Source organism: Panthera pardus, unplaced genomic scaffold, assembly GCF_024362965.1.
Source record: "Panthera pardus isolate Hobbes unplaced genomic scaffold, ASM2436296v1 HiC_scaffold_13, whole genome shotgun sequence".
Lineage (NCBI taxonomy): Eukaryota > Metazoa > Chordata > Mammalia > Carnivora > Felidae > Panthera > Panthera pardus.
The window spans coordinates 46,706,036-46,729,120 of NW_026526688.1; the positions used below are offsets into that span (position 1 = coordinate 46,706,036).

The following is a 23,085-nucleotide window of genomic DNA, read 5'->3' on the forward strand; positions in this document are numbered from 1 at the left end:
TAGCTTTTGGCCACTCTTAAAAGACCCTCCCAGCTTATGGAAAAGACCCTCCAAGTTTATGGGAAGCCAAGCAGCAAAAATATTGCCTAGAGTTACACTGAAGTCTAACTTAAGGAGAAAATGCCTGATTATAAAAGTATGTACATATGATAAAAGTCCATGGTTGAAGAGAGTCGGCGTATCAGGGACAACGACCTGATCACCCCACAGTTCATTTTGGAAATCCTTTTGAAACTTCCTGGTCAACTCCATGGCCTTCTGTTTAAAAGTCTGTTTGCCTTCCTGGGGTTCCAGCTCTATGTGCCCAGAAAGGGAGGTCTCTACAACAATGCGGGGTGCAAATCATCGGAGCATCAAGGTGAGGTGCATCATCACAATGAATGTAGGATAGAGTAGAATTTGAATAAAGGATTTTTGCTTTTATCACTAGCTTTGAGATATTCTTGGTTGAAAATAAAAACAAAATGGTAAAGGAAATTTGGAAAGGCTATATATTCTTTTCGAGAGTCACAATACATGCAAGCTCTAAGGAGACCCGCAAGATGGAGATGTGTTTGAGCTTACCCAAGTCAGCATTCTCCAAATGCTTCGGCGAGGGAACCACCCCCTCACCTGCTGCTCTATGGAACACACTGGCATCCTGTGCCAAAGTAAGAGGAAACCACTAGCTTCTAGACGGATACTCGCTACATTTGTTGAGCACCTTCCATAAACCAAGGGCTTTTAATCCTTGTCATTCCAAGTAGTTTAATCCTCACAAGAACCCTTTGAGGTGGATATTAGTATCCCCGTTTTAAAGCTGTAAAAACTGAGACAGAATAATTAACTAGGTCATATGGCAATTTTGGATTCACTCTCCCTGACTTCAAAGCCTTTGTCTCACATACTACTGTCGTTCTTCTGTTTTACAATGTTATTGTCTAAGACACTGGTTTCTTATTTGATGGAAAGATTTCTAGTTTCTCATGTAGTATAAAAATAAGTTCTTGGGGCACCTGGGTGACTCAGCGGGTTAAGCGTCCGACTTCGGCTCAGGTCATGACCTCGCGGTTCGTGAGTTCGAGCCCCACAGCTCAGAGCCTGGAGCCTGCTTTGGATTCTGTGTCTCCCTCTCTCTCTTCCCCTCCCTTGATCATGCACTCTCTCTGTCCCTCAAAATATAAAGGTTAACAAGAAAAAAACAAATCCGTTCTTCATTAGATTTATTTCTAATGAAACAAGTCAAGGGGATGTGTCCCTTTCTGAGGCCAAGCAGACTCAGCCCTGAAACTTTGGTGCCCAGAAGTGAGTGGCAAGCAGGAAAGCATTTTGTCTCTGCCAGACATTTCCCCGTTTCTCACATGCTTGGGTTCCACTTCAGAACCCGACTGCTACTCAATCACGGCCATGCAGCGAGACTTCTTGTCCGGGGCTACTGGCGCTAGTTACGCGCAATAAATAGAAATAAAGGTGACAATATCGACAGTAAGGGTCAAGGTGGAACACTTCACCCTTTCTGAAGGGAGACAGCTTCATTTTTTTTCTAAGCCCGAAACCAGAAACCACGTATGGCTCATCTCCATCTTGCAATCAGAAACGGATTTGGTTCACATAAGAGAATTAAACGGCTCTGTTTGGAAAAGGAGTACTGCCATAGTTTGACATGACAGATTTCCTTCTCCCTCCAACAAAAGATTGCCTCCCCTGGGCAGCAGGTGAGAGTCGTTAAGGCTGGGAACTTCATCCCTCCCCTCCCCCACTGGCTAACTGACCTATCGTATATTATCTAAAGTCCTTTTAACTTATATAAGATAGAAGTAACCCAAATAACTCCACCTAGTACATAGTATATAATACCTATGCATGGGAGGTTATAGTAAAGTGGTTGGTTTTCAGACTTGAATAATCAGCATTTTAGTTAACTAAATATCCTCAGAGCAGGCTTGTTAAAACAGAACGTTGGCTAATCTGAGATAAAATAACGTGCTAAGTTTACTACATATCAAAGATGGAAGTGCCTCATTAAATATGTTGTGAATGAATGGGAAACTGAGATCCATTCATTCTCATAGTAGCCAAGGACTTGGGCAGACTACACGACCGAGCCTGGCTTCCTAATGTGTGAAGACAACTAGGTTAGCGGCTCCCAGTGCCAAGAGCTACCTTCACACAGGGCCGAAGAACACTGGGGGTCCTGTGTGAGCATAGTCTCTATGGTCCTGAGGACGAGGTGTTGGGGGGCCCTACGCCGCTGACCTTGACGGACTGTTTTGAAGTTGAAGGTCTGGAAGCCACCTGTCAATGCAGAAGAGTCGATGACGTCCACGCCATAGTCACTCTGGCTCCGTCTATAAAGGGTGACACCAATGACCAGGACTGCAACGGCCACCACGGCAGCGCCCAAGCCCGAGTACAAAGCAATGTCGCTGGCATTCTCAATGCCTGAAAGACACAAGAGAAATCCTAAATGGCCAGCATGGGCACAGAGCCGAAGAACCACCCTGGGATACAAAATGAAATGCTATTGGATTTTTGGAGCTACTTTTCAGAGAAAATGACATATGCAGCTAGCCATAAGTTATACTCTCTTTCACACATAATCATGTTTCTAAAATACCCTGTATAAATCAGAGGGACGCTAGTCAAATATCTTGACTGCAATAGGGCAGCTTACCACATAATAAAATCTTAAAGACAATCAATTTTGCAAAGAATGTAATATTTTTCAAGTAAAAGCAGACAACTCCTTAATTTACTTGGTTTAGAAAGTCATATTTACCTGCAAAGCATTTTTTTTTTTTGCATCTTATTTTTATTTGAGGGAGGACATGAGATCCACATACAATGACAAAATATGGGTGAACTGTTCTGCTTATATATGACGTGGGGCACATGCATTCACAGAGAGTGGGCTAGGGTGAGAAGGTCAGACACAGTCTAGGAGTCAAGAGAGAGAAGACCAGAGCTCACAAATAGGCATTTTAGCTTTGGCACAAATCATTCAGTTTAAGAGAACATCGACAACATCAGGTTAGCGTATTTACAATCATCATGAGAGAATTTCTGTTGTGAGATATGGAGATTTTGGTCCTAGGTGCTCCGATGTCCACGGTCAACGTTTTCCAGCACCATTAAATGCTAGACTTAATACATTTTTGCGAAAGAGGACTGGTCTCTAAAAGGGCACATGCTGTTTCTCCCATACCTCTCCTACTCCATCCTATTGAATGCATAGGCAAAGCAAAAATAAAAGCGTTAGTTTGAATTGAGAATGTGGGTGTCTTCCCAACCCCCAAGATAGGTTGCAGCTGTTTCCCAACTCGTCTGCTAGTTGTACTTTGCGTGTGGTTCGTTCCTGAAGACCTTCATCATGGCTACTGCAGTTCGGCATGAGATTGATCCAAGGCCACGCGACCCTACAAGAGGCATAATCTTGCAAAGTATGTGGAAAGAGAAGGTGGCAAGTGCCAGCTAGGTTATCCATCTCCTTACAGATTATGGGGTGAGTACACATAATAGGTCCAGAGGTACTTGCTCTGTCACCCCGTATTAGGTTTAGAGGCTAAAACAGAGCTATCATATATTCACCTGGTAATTGCATGGTGCTTACTATGCATTCACTGCAGCCTAATACAGTACTTATCACAGGAGTACTACTAACCACCCAAGTAAAATGAATTTATTTTCAACAAAGTTAGTGGACTGTAAAATAAGGCGCCACCAAATTAAAGAGTGAACAAGGAAACCAAGCAGAACTCGTTCAGCAATAGGGCAGTAAACACACACAAATAATTCACAAGGGAGCGAAACCATCCTCAAGAAACGTTATTTGAAAGGTGAGAGGGTTGTAAGACATTTTCAATAACCACAGCAGCCTAGGAGGTGTTGAGAAACAGTCTGGGACTTAGGTTTTAGTTCCAATGTCATGATGGTCCCCACGGGAGAGGGACAGGGATGGAGGCATCTGTGTGGTCGGCTCTGGCCACCCAGAACCATGCGCGTGGTGACTAGCACCGGCCCCAAAGTTCCAGTGTCTGCCTGTGTCCCACAGGGAAAGGGAAGGGCAGCTGGGCTCTCACTGATGTTCCCTCCCTCCCTCTACCCAATTCAGTTCCGTGAAGGGAGTCGCTGTACTCAGAGCAGAGAGGACACAACACGGCAGAGGCAGCAAGCCAGGGTACCGGGAGTAGGGAGAGACCTTTGGATTGAAACCAATTAGCCTTCCCCCCCACCACCCCTGCTTCCCACCAGTTCCTCGGGCACTACTGACTGATGACACTATCATTTTAAAAGGTGTATCTGGGGAGAACACACCTGCCCAGCAACCGAGCACACACAGAGAAACAGCCTGGCGGCATACTGAGTGCAGCTGCTGAGTTGGCAAAGTAGAGCCAAAGACCCCTTTCGCTTCCCAGGTACTAAAAATAGGCAGGAGCCGAGGCCAGGGGGATGATCAGGCACCATACTTCTGGAAATGGACATCCCCAGACGGGAACATCCTGAGCCCAAACAGTAGTGGGAACCAGTTGGGTGAGTTCCTCTGTATTTTTGTCTTGTTTTCTAGGTTTCCACCCTCCTGCTTCCCACACACGCAGAATCTCCCTTCTCTCAGACACAAACCCCGCCTTTAGGAAAGGACCCTACATAGGCCTTCAGACTGAGATTTAAGTGTTTGATATGGTTCAGTGCATTTCCCAGGAATATTTGCAGAATCTATTTGACTTAAGAGAATGAAATACTGAATTATAGAATTAAAAAAAAAATGAGTATGGGACCTGTGGAGCTGGGGGGTGAGAGAGAAAGGGGAGAGACCTGTATGGAGAGCACGGCGTCCTTATAAGGCTCACCCTGGCATTTGGTGGGACAGTCTAATCTAAAAGACAAAAGTCAATCGACTCCTACAGGAAGATAAGCAAAGTGGTGTTTACTTTACAAGAACAATCTGTCCTGGGAATTAAAACCTTCAGAATCTAATAATTTCATTTATTCCACAAACATTTGTTGAGGGCCAACCATGCAATGGAAATGAGGGTGCACGGAGGAATTAACATATTCTTAGTTGTTTCTTGTCTAACGGTTCTAACGGTGGTAAAAGACAAGTGGTGAGATCCTGACAGGGAGACACAAATACTCGAAGCCACATGTATACATCTCAAGAGACATCCTTACCAACAGCTCAAGCCCTTCCAAAGTTGGGCCACAGTGCTTCTTTCTTCTTTCTTTTTGTTTTTTTGGTTTTTTTTTGCTCTTCTATCTACTGTTTTTACTTCACCTCCTTCCTTTCTTTTCCTCACTCTGCCTCACTCTTTTCTAATCCATCCTCCAGGACAGTAGAGTGGTTTTCCCTGTAAGGATACCTGAGTGCTTATAAACATAATCAATTCACTTTTCTTGTGTGTTCAGGACTGGGTCCAGAAGAATCTGAGATTTCGTTCCATATTTGCCACCACAATTTCATGGGAGAAGGGAGGACGCTGGGTGTAAGCCTGTCCGTGAGCACGCAGGCACCTAGGGGGAGCTGCTGCAGAGTCACTGCATACACGCATGCGCACAGTCATCACTTGTCCAAACGTTAGAAGCCACCACTGGTCCTTCCCAGGGGAGTCATTCTAAGGACATGAACGCGTGGTGCAGGCACTACCCAGGCCCTGATGGCTTCTCGGTGTCCATTTCAATGCTCATGCTCCACTCTGCAGCATGGCCTCACACCCCGAATTCAACTGTAATTTACCTGCCAGATGGATGTCTGTTAGTGAATAGCCCTGTATGACAGGTCATTGTAAAATAAACCCTTGGTCGCGTGCCAGCTCAAGGTCCCCCACCTTCAAGAAGGTAGCCCTGTCCAGGGGCGCCTGGGTGGCTTAGTCGGTTAAGCATCTGACTCTTGATTTCAGCTCAGGTCATGATCTCACGGTGCATGAGTTCGAGCCCCGCATCAGGCTCTGGATGACAGTGCAGAGCCTGCTTGGGATTCTCTCTCCCTCTTTCTCTGTTCCTCCTCCACTTGTGCTCTCTCTCTCTCTCTCTCAAAATAAACAAACTTAAAAAAAAAAAAGTAAACAAAACAAAACCAAACCCCTGTCCTTGCCAATCCAGCCAACCCTCCCAACCACAATCTTCTAAACTCCCAGATCACTTAGGGTTCCTAGAACTCATTTTGGATCATTCTTTTTATTGTTTAATTATCTGAGCTCCAATGCATTCTCCCTAACTGCTTTAAACACTTCAAAAGCAGTAATATCTCCATAATTTCCCACAGAAATCTGCACACCATTGCAGCTATTTATGATCGCTCGCCTGGTCTCCAACTGTGGGAAGACAAGTATTAAAGAAATCACAGTCTGAGGTTGATTACAGAATTCTTGCTGCAAGGACTCTCTTTATGTTAACACACATATATGTTTATACCTGTCTGCTGGCTCCCATACACACATGTGTTGCTGGTTTGTTTGCTCCAAGTTAATTTGAACAAAAGCACTGATTACCCCATGACTGATAATGCTATTCTGCTTTCTGTGGGCACAGGTCTTTGTTTCACAGACGAAGCTTTACAGATCAATGTGTTATTGATGTCTTTCCTATGTTTTCATCCCTATTTTCCTTGAACCAAGAGTCACAAAAGCTCTAGGTAAGCATGGAAGAACCCAACGTGAGGTACAAAACAAACAAACAAACAAAAAAACTGTTGCATAAAATCTCCAGCTAGAGCTGACGGAGAAATTTCTTGTATTCCAAATAACTCAGGAACTACTGAGGAATTCGTTCATTGCTGGAAAGGAGTGTAGGATATCTGCAGAGACAGGTCTGCACAGATTAATAGAGCTCTGCGGAAATTAGGACCCCGGAGAGGAAATGTTTATGGGTTCCCTTGGCCCAGAGAAGGCAGAGCTGTAAAGTGACTGGAGGTGATCTTTAATGCGGAGAGGGTTGTCACAAGAGGAGAGCAGGTCTATGGTAGGAACTCAATGACTCTTCCTTTACGATGACGCTAGTAACCAACTCTTTGCCATCTCTAACAAGGACTGAAAAGGAGGATGTGGCCTTTTATGACAGCCATTGGGACTCTGGTTAGATATTAAAATGACCTTTTCTACAATGAGGGTTGTTAAAAAAAAAAAAAAAAAAAGCTTGTAGTTCTGAGGGAGATTGTGACACTTCCTTTCAGAAAGTCTCCCTCTAAAAAAAAAAAAAAAAAGAATAGAAGCAGCATAACTTTACAATAGTCTGCAGTCATTTTATTTATTTTTGGTCAAAGCTGGTGAGATGGTCTAAATGGCCTTTCACAGCCCCTTTGAATTTCGTAGTTCAAGGGACAGGGATCAATAAGTTCAATGTCTTTATGAATTGTCATCACACCTAGTTGTGAGGAACTGATGTCCCCAAAGGACTAAATACAAGGGCTGTTTACATGGTTTGCCTTTCTCTCTTCACATGATTCCCCTCAGAAAGACTGATTCTTGCCACTAATTAATGGGAATATAACTCAAGTCTCATGTTATGAGATTAACTATATTATCACATTGAAATCTATCTTATAGGATTAGATAGCTACAGAAAATTAACAAAGGAGCATAGCAAATGCCTTTCTAACACAGAATATTCTATCTCCTATTAAATACTGCAGAACGGCCATTGCTACCCCTTCAGGAGAAAAACCAATAACTTGAATGGACAAATACTAGAGACAGTGAATTGCTAAGGAATCCACACAATCAAAATTCACACAGAGGCCTAGGAGAGACAAAACAAATGGAAGACTAAAGAAGCTGTTGCTGTGCTGAACTCCCATAGACGGCCAGTACCCAGCCATCTCAGGACCTGCCCCTGGCCCCTTGCACAGGCGGTGTTGTGGACACAGACTCACGTGCCAAAATATTTAATTAGATGTTGAAATACGATATAATAGAAGATACTGTTTATACTTGCTGTCATTGAGAAGCAACTTTTTTTTTAATACCACATCAAAAAATAGCTTTTGGATGGTCAGCCGTGGCCAAACATGGTGAACAATTCCAATTATATTTGCAGTGCTTGGGGTCTTACAACCCCGTAACCCATCAACACCTCAGCTTTTCTAATCTGCCAAAATCTCATTATTGTTACTGTGATTGTTGATTTACTGTTGTAATGAAGGACAAAAGTAGCAAATTTTTGAATAGTGCTTACTACATGCCAGGCGCTGTTCTAGTTCAATGGCAGCCCTCCTTCTCACCTGCCCTTCTTTCTAGCTGAAAAAAGGGAGGCTGTCCTATGTGAGCTCACTCTCCTACCACTCAGGATTTCTCTGCTCCTTCACAAGTGTTTCCTCCTTTTTCTCTGTTCCCGGAAGAGCTGCTCTTCTGTATCAAGTCAGCTATGATCCTGTCCCCTCCTGCCTCCACAGGGACTTGGCCTCATTCATTATTCCCTTTTGGTCTTACATCTTCAAACTTTTCCTCTGCACCTGAGCCTTGCCCTCTGCCTCCAAACACAGTCTGGTCTTCTTAATCACATCTCCCCAAATCTTTCCCCCAACTTCCTCTCAAATAAACTTCTCAAAGATGTGGTCTTCTCTACACCCATGTTCTTAGCTCTTTTTTTTAATTTTTTTTTTAACGTTTATTTATTTTTGAGACAGAGAGACAGAGCATGAACAGGGGAGGAGCAGAGAGAGAGGGAGACACAGAATCTGAAATAGGCTCCAGGCTCTGAGCTGCCAGCACAGGGCCCCACGCAGGGCTTGAACTCACGGACCGTGAGATCATGACCTGAGCCGAAGTCGGACACTTAACCGACCAAGCCACCCAGGCGCCCCCTTAGCTCTTTCTTTAAAAGAACTCAAAGTATTGGTTTTTAACATTCAACATTTCTTAATGCATGTTTTCTTAATACATAATTGCCCTAACCGGTTGGCTGCTGTCCCTGTTAAAAGAATAAAGAAAGGCGCCTGGGTGGCTCAGTGGGTTAAGCATCATATTTCAGCTCAGGTCATGATCTTGCGGTTCATGAGTTTGAGCCCCATGTCAGGCTCTGTGTTGGCAGCTTGGAGCCTGGAGCATGCTTCGGATTCTGTGTCCCCCTCTCTATCTGCCCCTCCCCGGCTCGCACTCTCTCTCTCTCAAAAATAAACAAACATTTAGAAAAAAAGAATGAAATACGTATTTAAGATGAGGAAATGTTTAGTAAGTATAAAAAGGGACAGTATTCAAGGAGAAAACACATTCTCCAACTACCCTTTCTTCAGAAGTAATCACTCTTGACAATATCTTTGAGACCTTTTGGGAAAAAAAAGAAGAGTAAATATCCTTCATTTATTTATTTATTTATTTTAACCCTAAAGGCTCCATATTATATTTCCTTTACTATACTTTGTTTTGTTTTCTACATACAATATTTTGTAGGTCTTTCCTATCAGAATCTATAGACTGACTTCATTTCTTTTTACATTTGCCTGGCCTGTTGTCAGGCTGCAGATAATTGAATTAGTCCAGTATTTCTATGTCCTTTGATTATTCTCTTACCCTTTAAAGTCTGCCTTTCCCCCAAATCACTGTTCCTTCTTGACGGTTGTTTATAACTACTGCATCAATAGTAATGTTCTTTGTCTTATTCCTTTCCACTACTCTCTAGCAGTAGACAAGCCAAGCCAACCCTCTTTCCAGAGAGGAAAAAAAAAGTCCCTTACACTGGATTTACCTCCCTTCTTCCTTATTGTTTAGTAACTACCCTTCACTCTCAACATTCTATAAACAGACTTCAAAGCTCAGTTCTTAGCCCTCTTCCTGTCTCCTTGCCAAAAAAAATGGGATAATTGTTCACAGTGCTATTTCCTTGATGCCTAACACTCTCCATTGGAGATGTCTTGCCTCAACTCCTGTGCGCAGACCTAATCCCATATCTCCTTCCTGCTCAGTGGACGAAGCCACCTCAGGTGCATGTTGTGCTAACATCTCAAATTGGTCATCTGACTTACAGATTTGTCATTCTTATCTCTTCAAATATTTTCTCCTCTTGAAGTCCCTTTTTCAGGTAATGTGACATCATGAGTGAGAATGGAGAGTCATCTTTCATTCTGTCCCCATTGATTCTTCCCCAAACCACTCACATGCCTTACTTATTACATCTCCAGTGCCTCTCGCATCTCCATTTCCATAGGAGACACCTACTTGGTGCTCACATTGTACAGTCTCATCTTACCTAGTACACAGTCTTTGGTCACTCAGAGCCATTTTCCACTGGATTACTCTTCTTAACCACAGTTCTGGTACTGCCACTCTAACATCTTTAGACAACTCTCTAGTATGAAGTGATTCCACTCCAAAAGGGATTTATCTTATGGCTCAAGACACTTTATGCTCTACATCACCCCAGTTTTCAACAACTTTTGCCCATTTCTCATCCATATGGACCCTACTCTCTGGCCAAGTCTGATTACTCATTTTTTCAAGTAGACCTTGTACTTCAGGCAAGTTTTTCTTTCTTTCTTTCTTTTTTTTTTTTTTTTTTTTTTTTTTTTGGTTCAGAGGTTTTGCTCCTACTGATAGGCTCTCCCCTCCAATATCTCTTTCAATTTTAACCATTCTTCCAAGATTGACAATTAGGGAGCCTATTTTATAAAATGTTTCTTGATATGCACATTTCTCCTTTTAAGCAAAGCTGCCAGATTTAGCAAATAAAGATATGACACAGTTAAACTTGAATTTCAGATCAATGAATAATTTTAGTGTATCTCCCATGCAATATCTAGATATGCTTATGCTAAAAATTTATTTATCTGAAATTCAAATTTAACTAGGGGTCCTCTGTTTTGTTTGGTAACTCTACATTTGGCTACAAAGTATCTGTGCTTTTTCCCATCAGATAGGAAGACCGGGTTAAGGTAATGGTTAGAGTAAAGAAAAAAATAGGATTTGAACTCCAGCTTTTGAGAAAACGACTTCACCTTATTTAATTTCCTATCCTAAAAACTGAAGCCACAAACTCTATCAACTTTGAAAATACACACAGGTGGAGAGACGGAGCCTGTGAATTCACATTTTAACAAGGGACCCGGGTTATTCTGATGCTGAAGAACACATTGGTCAACCAGCTACTTTCCTGTCTCTGCACAGTTCTGAGGTACATGATGAACAAAATCCTGTCGCATTAAGGGCAGAGTCAACAATGTCATTGAACACGGTAGTAAGAAAAGGCACACACTTATGATAGGATGAAAACTGGATAATAAGGACATTGGAGATGGTAAGAAAATGACAAATGTTGCCTATAAAGATGGGTTGGATTGATTCACAGTAGGGGGTGACCTGAAGGACAAAGTAAGTCATGCAGTTTGCAAAAAGTGCTCTATGTATGCAATAGAAAATAATCAGATGAAGCAAAATGATTAGGAAAAAAAAAATGTTTAAAGCATTGCTAGAAGATGAGCATTGATGCCAGTAGCCTAACGTTAGTTTAGAAGAGCCTAGAAGTCTGTTGAGGATGTAAAGGTATGTCCCAAAGTCGCAAACAGTCTGATGGGATCAAGGCACTATTCAAGTCCTCACAGCCTGAAAGAAGAATGTCCAAATGTAGTGTGGGCCACACGTCTTCTGAGGTATTCCCTAACCTTTGTGAAGATCACAAAGGATGTAGATTCCACATGATTCCACTGTGGATGAAACCAGTGTATTTTTGGAAAAGACGCAGAATGGGATGGGTGTTGGTGAGAAGCGCATACTTAGTTTTTAGACTTTAAGGACACATTTGGGCCATTCTTTGACGGACAGGATTCTGGGAAGTAACACCTTTTAGGCTTTAACTTCCTATCTGGTACAGAACAAAGGCTTATTAAAGATTGCTTCCTTTATTCCCCTTTTCTCAAGTCATTTATCATCTTCTAACTTGTATTGGAATCGTGGAGAAGAAACATTAATTTTTTTCCCTCACATTTCACTGGGACAAGACTATTTATATAGAACTGCATAATAAACAGCTAGCATATGAATGAGTAAAAATAAATATTTAGAAGCAAAGACTTTATTTTCACCTGAACAGTAAAAGGCCAGGTGAGGAGTTTTCAGGAGGATGTAAGGCATTAACTCAAGTGGTTTTTGAACATCTAATACTAGGCCAGTGGTTAATGCTACAGGTGGAAGAGTAAGTAAGACTCTATAGTGTCTGCCTACAGGCAGAGATGATGTCTATAAGAAAGGGAATCCAGATCAGTACAAGGGCAATGAAAATATAGCACAGAATTAGGAAAATACTTTGATCCTGGGTACATTTCAGGAGTCACCAATGCAGCCTTGGTGGGGGGAAGGCCTTGCAGAGGAAGTAAAACGCAAGCTGAAATCGGAAGGAAGAATGCGTCTAACAAGGATTCGGTGGAGAAAAAGAGTTTTCAGGGAGAAGTAACAGAATGTATAAGTAATAGGCACTATATGCCAAAATGGGCAGAGGGTATTCTGAAGGCTCAGAAGCTTTATTTGACTGAAGAAGACAGGAACTGGAGAGCAGGCAGGCAGGAATTTACCTAATGATTAAACTGAGAGAAGCTGATAGGATTAAGAAAGTTGAGACCAGATCATATACGTAGTCAGTACCTCGGACTTTATTTTATAAATAGTAGTGAGCAAATGAAGAGTTGTTTGGTTTTTTTTTTAGTTTATTTTTTTTAATTTAGTTTGAGAGAGAGCAAGCAGAAGAGGGGCAGAGAGTGAGGGAGACAAAATCCCAAGCAGGACTCTGCACCGTCAGTGGAGAGCCTTACAAGGGCTGGAACTCACAAACCGTGAGATCATGACCTAAGCTGAACTCAAGAGTCGGATGCTTAACCGATTGAGCCACCCAGGCGCCCCCAAGCAATTGAAGAGCTTTAAATATTGCAGGTGGTATGGCTAGAATCCGTGTTTAGAAAGATCAGATAAATTGGTGTAGGGCAAGACTAGAAACAGGGAGGCAACTGCAGAAATCCTAATTAGGAATGCAGACGGCCTCAACTTTTTAAATTTTCTTCTGGGACACCATTTTCTTTTAGTTTTTCTCTTACTATGCTGGCTGTAACTTTTCTGTCTTCTCTGCAGTGACTTCTGACCTCCTCTGCATCTAAATGTTGATGCCCTTCAGGGCTCAGTCGTCCGCTATCGTCCCTTCTCCATGCACGCTCATTATCCGGGGATCTTTTTCAACCTAACGGCTTTAAATATCATCTGGACACTGACAAGCCCCAGATTTATGTCACCAGCCAGGACTCTGACCTCCAGACTCCTATAATTCCACTGCCTGCTCAACCTCTCCATTTAGATGTTTAATAGGTATCTCAAAGTTAGCGTCAGGAACACTGAACTCCTGATCCTCCATGTAGATTTGCTATACTACATTCTCTCTGGATCAGCAATGGCAACCCCATCTTTCTAGCTGCAAAGCCAAACTTTGGAAATCATGCCTGATACCTTTCTTTCTCTCATGCTCAATATCCAACCCATTAACAAATCCTTTCTGCCTTCAATAGATATGCCAAGATGACCCATTTTTACAATGTCTAATGCCCTGTGTCTACCCCAAGCCACAATCATCTTGGACTTTGCTACTGGAAGAGCCTAGGTATTGTAATAGCCTAGATTACTCTTACTGATTACTGTTACAATGCATCACTGTAACAGGTCTTGCTTCCGCTCTGATCCCCTATATATTTATACTCAACACAGCAGGTAGAGTTTATCCTTGAAAATACTAAGTCATGTCACTATGACAAAAAATCCTCAGAGGGGTTCAGAGTAAAGGTCAGAGTCATGACAATGGCCTATAATCCGTGTGGCAGTTTCCTCTCTCATCCCACTTCTCTGGTCTTAACTCTTAGGACCTTTCCCTCTGCCACTCTGCTCCAGGTGTCCTGCCTGCTGTTCCTCAGACATTCCAATTACGTTCACATCTCACAGCCTTTTCATCTGGTGTTCCCTTTGTCTGGAACGCTCTCTCCCCAGACATTCAGAATGTTTGTTTTTTCTGTTTTTGGGTTTTTTTTTTTTCTAGGTCTCCTCTTTTTTTTTTTTTTTTAAGTTTATTTATTTATTTTAAGAGAGAGCGAGCACGAGCAGGGGAGGGGCAGAGAGAGAGAGGGGGAGTGAGAATCCCAAGAAGGCTCCGGCTGTCAGGGAGAAGCCGGACGTGGGGTTTGATCTCACAAACGGTGAGATCATGGCCTGAGCTGAAACCAAGAGTCAGATGCTCAACCGACCCAGCCACCCAGGTGCCCCCCGAGGTCTCTTCTTAAATGCAATTTTAATACAGAGATCTGCTCTGAACACCTTCTACCAAAAAAGCAACGTTCCCTTCAGCCCCGCTGGAGTGTCTCACCCTGCTTTATTTCTCTTCACAACACTGACCATTAGCACTATATGTTTTCTGGTTTGCCTACATCCATCCATCTCTACTCAAACTGTATGCTCTGGGGAAGCAGAATCTGTACCTGTCCCTCTCAGGGCCGCTTCTCTACAACTGCTTCCTACAGCATGGTAAGCGCTCCGTCAACAGCTGTTGAGTGAATGGAGGGACAGAGAGGGGCAGTGTGAAAACGGAGAGTCGGTGATGAACATGAACTCCGTTTGGATGGGATAACAGACTGTAAGGACATAATGAGTAACGAGTAGGAGAAAGGAAAAAGAGGGCTCTCGGAGGGCGCCCAAGTTTCGCACGTGGACAAAGTGAAGAGATGGTGAGGTACTGAGCGAACTAGAGAAGATGGGAAGCAGGACAGGATTAAGGACAGGGGCGGAGAAGGAGAAATTCAATTCTGAAACAGTTAAGATTCAAGTAATTGGGAGACACTCATCTGGAGCCGTCCTGGAAATGGCTGACTCTGCAAGTGTTTGCTGGATTTGTGCTTAGCGTGCGTGCATCGGTACCCGGTGCAAAACAACTATACGGGAAGGAGATGAAGAGAAGGCTGTGTGTGTGGTCCTGGGTTACTTCTTTAGGGGACAGAGAAATCCTTTTCAGCCCTAAGGTGAATGTGCTGGATGAGTCACTCCTCAGGAAGCCACTGCCTCTCGGAAAGCCGCGGCCCCAAGCCTCCAAGGAGCCCCATTGTCTGAACGCAACCGTTTTTCAGTCTGACTCTGGGGGTGCGTGTTTGCCATTCAGAACCTACTATATTTTACTGCACCTCCTGACATTGTTACACAACATTTATTGAAAGCACATTTGATGGTAATGAAGTTTCTATTAACTATGATTAAATCTCATAAAGCACCTGAAGATAATTTAAGATGTGCAGAAGCAGAAAATGAAACATTCGGTTTAGTACATTAGGAAACATAATTGATTAAATTATCTCATTTACAATAAGTGCTTTCATGAGCTATGCGGCGCACATATTTCCCCCAGTTTGTCATTATGACTTGCCAGCAGATATCCTAAGACTTCACTTTCTCCTTACACCTTCCTGCAACTCAAAGCTCGCTCCTTGGCCCACCCGTTCACGGAGGACTGCGTGCAAGGCTCTGGGTGATGTTTTCTATCCACCAGGCCTTGTGGAGAATCATGTGCACAGCTATATACAGGAACAGGTTGTTTCTCAATTATCTTCATAATTGACTTTGATTTTGCATCAGTGATGATTCATGTAGTCTTAAACTAAGCCCCTCTTTCACTGAACAACCACAGCCTGAATTTGTATAACGCACTCCTAACCATGCATTTTACACAACCCCGGCTGGACTCCTCTGGGAGCCTTTTGCAATCACATTGATTCTGTTCAGGTTTTATTTTTAGGAAATCACAAATTAAAACAGTTTAAGCGATTCCGTGGCAGTATCCAGCAATTAAGCATGGTGTTCATGAGCGAGAACCCCAAGCAAAAACTAATTCAGGAGTCCCTGAGGGCTAGAAATAGCTAGTGTGGGGTTTATGGCTGGAAGTACAGATGTAACCAAATTAGAATGGCACAGGACTCACAAACTAAGCATGAAATTAATTTTTAAAAAACACATTTCTAAGTAACTCTCACGGTGGCCACCACATGGATACTCATGATCTTGCTGGTGCCATACGTGAGGATCAGTGGGTGGCTTGGCTATGTCACCAGGAGGCAGCTGGGAGTCTATTTACTCCAGCTCTCACCCTGAGATCTGGACAGAGGCACACACCAAATATTCACCGACCCGATTGCTTCCTCCCTCCCTCAACATACACTCGTACACATACATCTACAACCAGGTTTCCCCACCTCCAACCTCTCTGAATTCAAAATCAGGCATGCAGGAGGTCAGCGGACCACTAGCTAAGTACCAATAATGACTTTATGGGCAGTGGACCTCAGGGGAAAAAAAAAAGGATATTTGTTTTTGGGTGTTCTGCAAAGTTCTCAGACTCTGCGGGTAATGGCACTGTTGTATCTCAAGCCTGCCTGAAGCAATGTAACAAAGTATGAACAATGGCTTTCCTGGATCTTTCTTCATGTCTCCTGACCCCTGTCCCAAAGCTCCTATTTCCATCTAACCTTACAAGAAGGAATCCTTTTCCTTCCAAGAAGTTAGCTAATAAAAGCTATTAGCTCTCCCAAGCTATCTGAATTATAATACCCTAGGATTTAAAAGATCAAAAGCCATTCATTTTATACGAAAATGGGAGATAACCGGCCAGGACACCTTCTACAAGCTTATTTATAAACCAACTGGGCAGCTCAGTAACTCTTCTATTGCTAAGAGCTGTGTTGCTGAGGCCCTTCTATCTGGAGGTTTCCCTAGGATGCTGTACATACTTCTGAGAGCTTCAGAATCATTTGGGGAACATATGAAAATGTAGATTCTCAGGCACATCCCTGCCCCGCCACCCCCTCCCCCCTCCCACCCCGTATGCCGAGGATTCGAATTCATTTGTCCTATTCTGAGATGGGGTGTATTTATTTTTTTTTCTATTTTTTTTTTAATGTTTATTTATTTTTGAGACAGAGAGAGACAGAGCATGAACAGGGGAGGGTCAGACAGAGAGGGAGACACAGAATCTGAAGCAGGCTCCAGGCTCTGAGCTGTCAGCACAGAGCCCGACGCGGGGCTCGAACTCACGGACCGTGAGATCATGAGCGAAGTCGGACGCTTAACCGACTGAGCCACCCAGGCGCCCCGAGATGGGGTGTATTTAACAAGCTCCCACCAAACCCCAAGATTCCGATGCACACGGTTGCTGATCTGCTTTCTGAGAAACATTTTTCTAAGATAGTTACTCTCAACCCAACCTGCACATTGGAGTCTGAGGATCTTTTAAAAATAAGCATTCCTACCCTTATACATGGAATCTAAAAAAACAAAACAAATGAACAGATAAAACGGAAACAGACTTATAAATACAGAGAACAAGCTGGTGGTTGTCAGAGGGGTGGGGAATGGGCAAAATAGGTGAAGTGGATTAAGAGGCACAAACTGCCCGTTATAAAATAAATAAGTCACAGGATATAAAGTACAGCATAAAGAATATCATCAATAATATTGTCATAACTATGTATGGTGATAGACGGTAACTAGACTTAATCATGGTGATCATTTCCTAATGTACGTAAAAGTTGAATTCTATGTTGTATACCCCCAAACGAACATAATCATATATACTTCAAGGAAAAAGAAAAAGAAAAAAATCCTACATATTGAACTATGCATTAAAGTTTTAAAATCCTAAACAAAAATATAGGGATTCTAACCCACCCCAATTCTGATTCCATTGGTCTGGGGGTACAGCCTGATAACTGGGGTTTTTAAAAGGCCTCCGGGTGGCTCTAAAGTTCAGCCATGACTGAAAACCTTAGGGTCAAATGCCGAGATGCTAACCATTCTCACTGTGCTGTTATGCCCAAATCTACTGGATGTGTATGATAGAGATAATGCAAAGGCGGGCCTTCCCAGGAACCAAGCCTGCGTGTGGGGAGCTCAAACTGACACGGCCACCAACATTTTCAGTTTCTGCTGATTTCACTGTGCAATCCTGGTTTCTAATCTACCAAATTGCCATGGATTTCTCGGTTGTGTGTTAGGCGCCCCCGTCTCCTCCTAGGTGCAGAGGCTTGGAGTCAGTCTCGGATCTTGCCCAAGGCTGCTCTCATGAAAGCTTGTACGGACAAATATTTATTAACTTTAATGCTACCAATCTGCTCAGCAATAAGAATCCTAGACGGCATTTGCAGAGAAATGGACTTTGAGGCAGGCAGCATCACGGGAGATTTACTCCTACTCTGAGGGAGGGGTGTGTATATGTCCTTTCAATTTCAACCTCTGATCTGTGACCCAAACCCAAGGAGGAGGTGCCCTGAAAACCCTGGGTCTTTTCCTACAACCTCCCATTCTCTTTGGCTCCTAAACAAATACAACAGTAAGGCAGCAAATATGAGAATAAATTATATTCACAAGAGGAAAAATAACTTACTTTGGGGTTTTATTTCATGAAGAGGTTTTTTATCTAAAAGAAAGAGAAAAAGAGAGTTTCATTTAATAAATTTACATGGAGCAGATAGATTTCCTATATCACTTTACGTCCACCTCTATACAAGAAACATTTTCTCTGTTTTTTGCAGACAATATGGATTATGTTGTCCGTATTTTTCCTTTCCTTTCTAATTTCTTATTTTTCTCCTTTGCAATATTTTTCTAGGGTGATTGCTTCATTCTCTCTCTTTTTTTTTTTAAATTTCTCCTCAGGCTTACTAGAGTTTCTCTCTGTTGCATTTGCTAGATTCTTATCAGCATGATGAGAGCACTGAGCTGGCAACATGTCCCCTTGTTTCTCTACAGCCAGAAGACTGCTCAGGTAAGGAAGGGATGCTATTTCACTGTATGTGATGATTGAAAAGTGAGCTGGTGAATACACATTTAAAGGGATCCTACATTGGCTTAGCAGTTATCATAGCCTGGATAAAAAGGTCCGAACCACGCCATTTGTCCATTCTTGTGGAGTATGGGTGCAATATTATGAGCTTGTTGGAGGCTTTTAATAAATCGCTTTTTTGCTTCCTTGCTCTGTTATGTTACTATTTGTACGATCTCTCTTCATTACAGTGTCATTCTGTAATCACAGCAGCAAGCACAGGAAGTGGACAGAGAAAAAACATTTCAGGCTCAGGTGAGATTTTTTTTTTTTAATTTTTTTTAATGTTTATTTATTTTTGAGAGAGAGAGAAAGAGACAGAGCACGAGCAGGGGAGGAGCAGAGAGAAAGGGAGACACAGAATCTGAAACAGGTTCCAGGCTCAGCATAGAGCCTGATGCGGGGCTCGAACTCACAAACCGTGAGATCATGACCTGAGCCAAAGCCAGACGCTCAACCGACTGAGGCACCCAGGTGCCCCTCAGGTGAGATCTTTTTATCCTTTCTCCCCACTGCCCTCCAGCCACTCTCTCCTGCCCTGTCTGCCATCACTGCATAACCTTGTAAATCACTCTGGGACTTGGTGCCTGTGGCTAACTTTGCCTTCGACTATAGTCTTTCTACTTCCCAGTCCCCATTTCCTGGCTGTCCCAGGCCAACACAATGCCACCATGACACAGAAACCTGAGAAGACTGTGCTTTGGTCACCAATGCAAGATTCTAGAAGATTTGCATGGGGTGACCTCCCTTTAATCAGTCCCCCTCTTCCGACTTAGATGGAACATGATCAGATGACAAGCTTCGAGGCTGCTGCTCATCATTCACAGAATCACACTATGGTAGGGGGACCCTGAGAGGTCACCTTGCAGGGTCCCTTACCTCCACCGGCCTGAAGGTGAGCCAAGTGGGGGTGGGGGGTGGAACACTGTCAATGTGGATTATGTTTTTCACGGAATCAAATACAGCCTGGTATATACTGGAGAACTTCATAAATACTCTCTGACTGAACCATAGCCCCTCCCAAGCAGACAGACCCAGCTATATTCTGAATCCTCTACCAGATATGTGTCCCCCTAACCCACTCATGCACTTAATACCAATTTTGACAGAAAACCTTTGTGGTGTGCTTTACTGAACCCAGCCCTTGTGTGTCCTGCTGTCTGATTTGTTATGGAAGTAGCTTCTCAAAGTTGTAGGTCACACTCTTGCAAATGGACCGCCATTTTTGTTTTTTTCTCATTATAAGGAGAAAGTTAACTGGCGAAGGATGATTTCTGGCAAATCTCTCTTTAAATGAAAAATCTTCATAAAAGATAATTATTTGCTCAAGTGGGCATGATTGCATTCAGATTTTTACAGTCAGGTGTCTTAAAACAGACAACACCTGCACCCCCCTCTCTGCACAGATTCAGTGCTGCTACTTTTTCTGAGAGCAGGTTGGCACCTCCCCAAGTCCAGATGCTAATGCACTCAAGGAGTAGAATCCAGTGACTTTGGTGGTTTTAACCTGACTTCGGGTTTTGCTTATTGCAGGCTATCCGAAAGCATTTGGCATGGGCGCAGGACGCCGGCAGGCCAGGCCGAGACGTCTGGAAGTGATGCATTGCTAACACAACACACAGGGACATGCAGAACATCTGTTTAGGACTCTGGCTGAGTTTAACAGCATTTTCTTCCTTCTAAACCACAGGAACAAAGATTATGCTGGGTAGCGAAATGAAACTCCATTAAAAACAGGTGAGATACAGAACCACTTCTCAGAAAATAAATTAAATAACAGCCAGGCTATTAAAAAAACGGGAGTGAGAGTTCTTCCAGGTACAGCTCTAAAGGAACAAAGAGCGAATGGGGCTAAAAAGCCAGGGCTGGGCACCTGGGTGGCTCAGTCAGTTAAGCCTCCAACTCCTGGTTTCAGCTCAGGTCATGATCTCATAGTTCATGAGTTCGAGCCCTGCATGGGGCTTTGTGCTCACAGTGTGGCGCCTACTTGGGATTCTCTCTCTCTCCCTCTCTCTCTCTCTCTGCTCTTCCCCAGCTTGCTCCATCTAAAAGTATCAAAGAAAAGAGAAAAGCCAGGGCTAACTAGGGTAATGAGAAACACTCAGGCCACAAGGGCTCATAAGGCAGGAGAGGTGGGGCATTTCCCCCTGTGACTCAGGTCTGGTGTCGTTATTGGCAATGGCACAGTGGAATTAGTGCAGACACTCAGCATTAGAACAGGATTTCAATCCTGAATGGTCTTCATTCCCTCTGTGTGACCACAGTGTTCGCCACAGTACGATGGGAATAATACCATCCTTGAACATTGCTACTGAGATTAAACATGATAAATACAAAGCCAATAGCTTAGGGTTAGCACATGATCCATATCAATAAATAATATAATTTCAACACACTATGAATAAAATCAACATTATCACTGGTTCAGAGTAAAAACATGACCCTTTATGCCAGTACAGGGAGGCAAGTCATATCTCCAAATCAGAAATAGTAGTGAATTTCAGGAGTACTTGAAGGGAGTTAAGAAACTTGTGTTCAAGTCCTAGTCTCTGCTTTATGAAACCCATCAGTTTCCTGGTAGGAAAAAAGAAAGGCAATGACCAGAAGATTGATCCCTGCGGGGTCCCTAGCTTTGGCCCACTATAAATCTACAGAAAACAACCGAAGAAGTTCCACAGAAATCCATGTGGAATGAGTTCCCAAAGCAGAGTAAAATGATTCAAAGGGCCACTGCTCTACTGTGGGATTTGTTATGCTGAGGTCTAGTGGGTCACTGTGTATTCTCTAATGGAAAAGTCTGGAAGCCTCTGGTGCCAAGAGAACTTCAGTACCCTGGCATCAGCATCAAAATTGGGTTCTGCCGGATTTTGTGAGATACCAGTATCCTGACAACAAGTTGCTATCATTAAACATTTTCCCCAGTTTGAAATATCTGATCAGAGATTATTCTACTGTGAACTTGAGGGAGAGGGCTACCCATTCACCATTCACTATCTTTTGAAAGAACTGCCCACCCCACACTCCATGTTCTTTTATTCTGTCTGCAAAATCATATTTTCACAAGGCCTAGGGCCATGCATCCCCTTGGCCCTGGTCAACTGCATCCTCTCTGCTTTTGTTTTACCTCTCTCGAAGGCCATATTCAAATAACCCCTTAGTAAATTAATCCATTAGGGCCATGGTTCTTGATGTTGGCTCCACATTAGAATCACCTGGGGAGCTTTTTAAACAAATACCCATACCTGGGCCCCAGTCCAAGACCTTATGACTAACTGGGATCTGTGTTTTTGTGATTACCAAGTGCACACCACTTCCTGACCACAAATCTGGGGCTGTATGTACCCAACTTCAGTTAGTCATTGCCTCCCTGAGAAGCTCTGGGGTAGCTGTAGTATACACATGGACCCAGAAGCATCCCTTCTGTATCTTGCAGGCAGAGAAATATAATTTTGAGCGAGTGGCAGCTGAGTTGTAGTTTGGGAGAATCACTAATTCGCCTAGGGTCTAACTTATGCACCGAGAGGTACCTTCTGGGTAAATGGAAATTGATGTCATTATAATTCAGTCTTATAATGATTGTGTGTATTTGCAAGTGAAAAATGCAGAAGTATATCTTAAATTGTCATGTTTTCTTTAAAAATCCTTTTTAATATTTACACAGTCACTATACAGTGTATCCAAATAAATAAATAAATGTGTGTGTGTGTGTGTGTGTGTGTATACACACACACACAAAAAACCCAACCCATAATTCCAAACCAAGAGATAACTATCATTAATATTAAGTTATATATACAAAGTGCAGGCTTTTTCCCCCTTAAGATTTATGCATGCATATGTATATACATATATATTTGCAGGAAACTATGGAAGATCAATACTAATTGATCACTTTTACTATAAAGACATGGAGTAGTCTTTTATATATTGTTTTGCAATCTGCCTTTGTGCTGTGTGTGTGTGTTTATAGAAGTATACATATTTATATACAAGAAAAAGTGAAAAAGGACAATCTAGATTTTCATTTTTGGAAATGATTCATTTCTTTCTCATCTCTACTTCTCTTGCTTCCTTTGTTATAGGAGATGCTCCCAAAGCATTTCCATGGTATCCATTGTTCTTAGAAGCTATTTATAGCTGTACCCCTCCCTTCCCACCCACACCCACCCTTATCCTTTCTCTGCTAGGAAACAAGTGTGGCCAGCTACCTATAGCCTAGCCCATACCCTAGGGTTGTAAAGAGAGCAGGCCTGAGGAGACATTGGACATGAGGACAGATGGTTTCAACTCCAACTCACA

At 42.9% G+C, this 23,085-nt stretch overlaps 1 protein-coding gene across 12 annotated transcripts in view; it reads right to left on the reverse strand.

Annotated features, from left to right (window-relative positions):
• The window catches only part of UNC5D (unc-5 netrin receptor D), a 574,975-nt gene that overhangs the window by 84,316 nt on the left and 467,574 nt on the right, over nucleotides 1-23,085 (reverse strand). For 5 of the 12 annotated variants that reach the window (XM_019440815.2, XM_019440816.2, XM_019440814.2 and 2 more), the window contains 3 exons: nucleotides 18,349-18,381; nucleotides 3,185-3,199; nucleotides 2,236-2,421 (listed from right to left, as the gene is read on the reverse strand). In XM_019440815.2, coding sequence (XP_019296360.1) covers nucleotides 2,236-2,421; nucleotides 3,185-3,199; nucleotides 18,349-18,381 — 234 coding nt within the window. The remainder of the gene's footprint in view (nucleotides 1-2,235; nucleotides 2,422-3,184; nucleotides 3,200-18,348; nucleotides 18,382-23,085) is intronic. The other 7 variants (XM_019440819.2, XM_019440813.2, XM_019440817.2 and 4 more) reach the window with 4 other exon arrangements.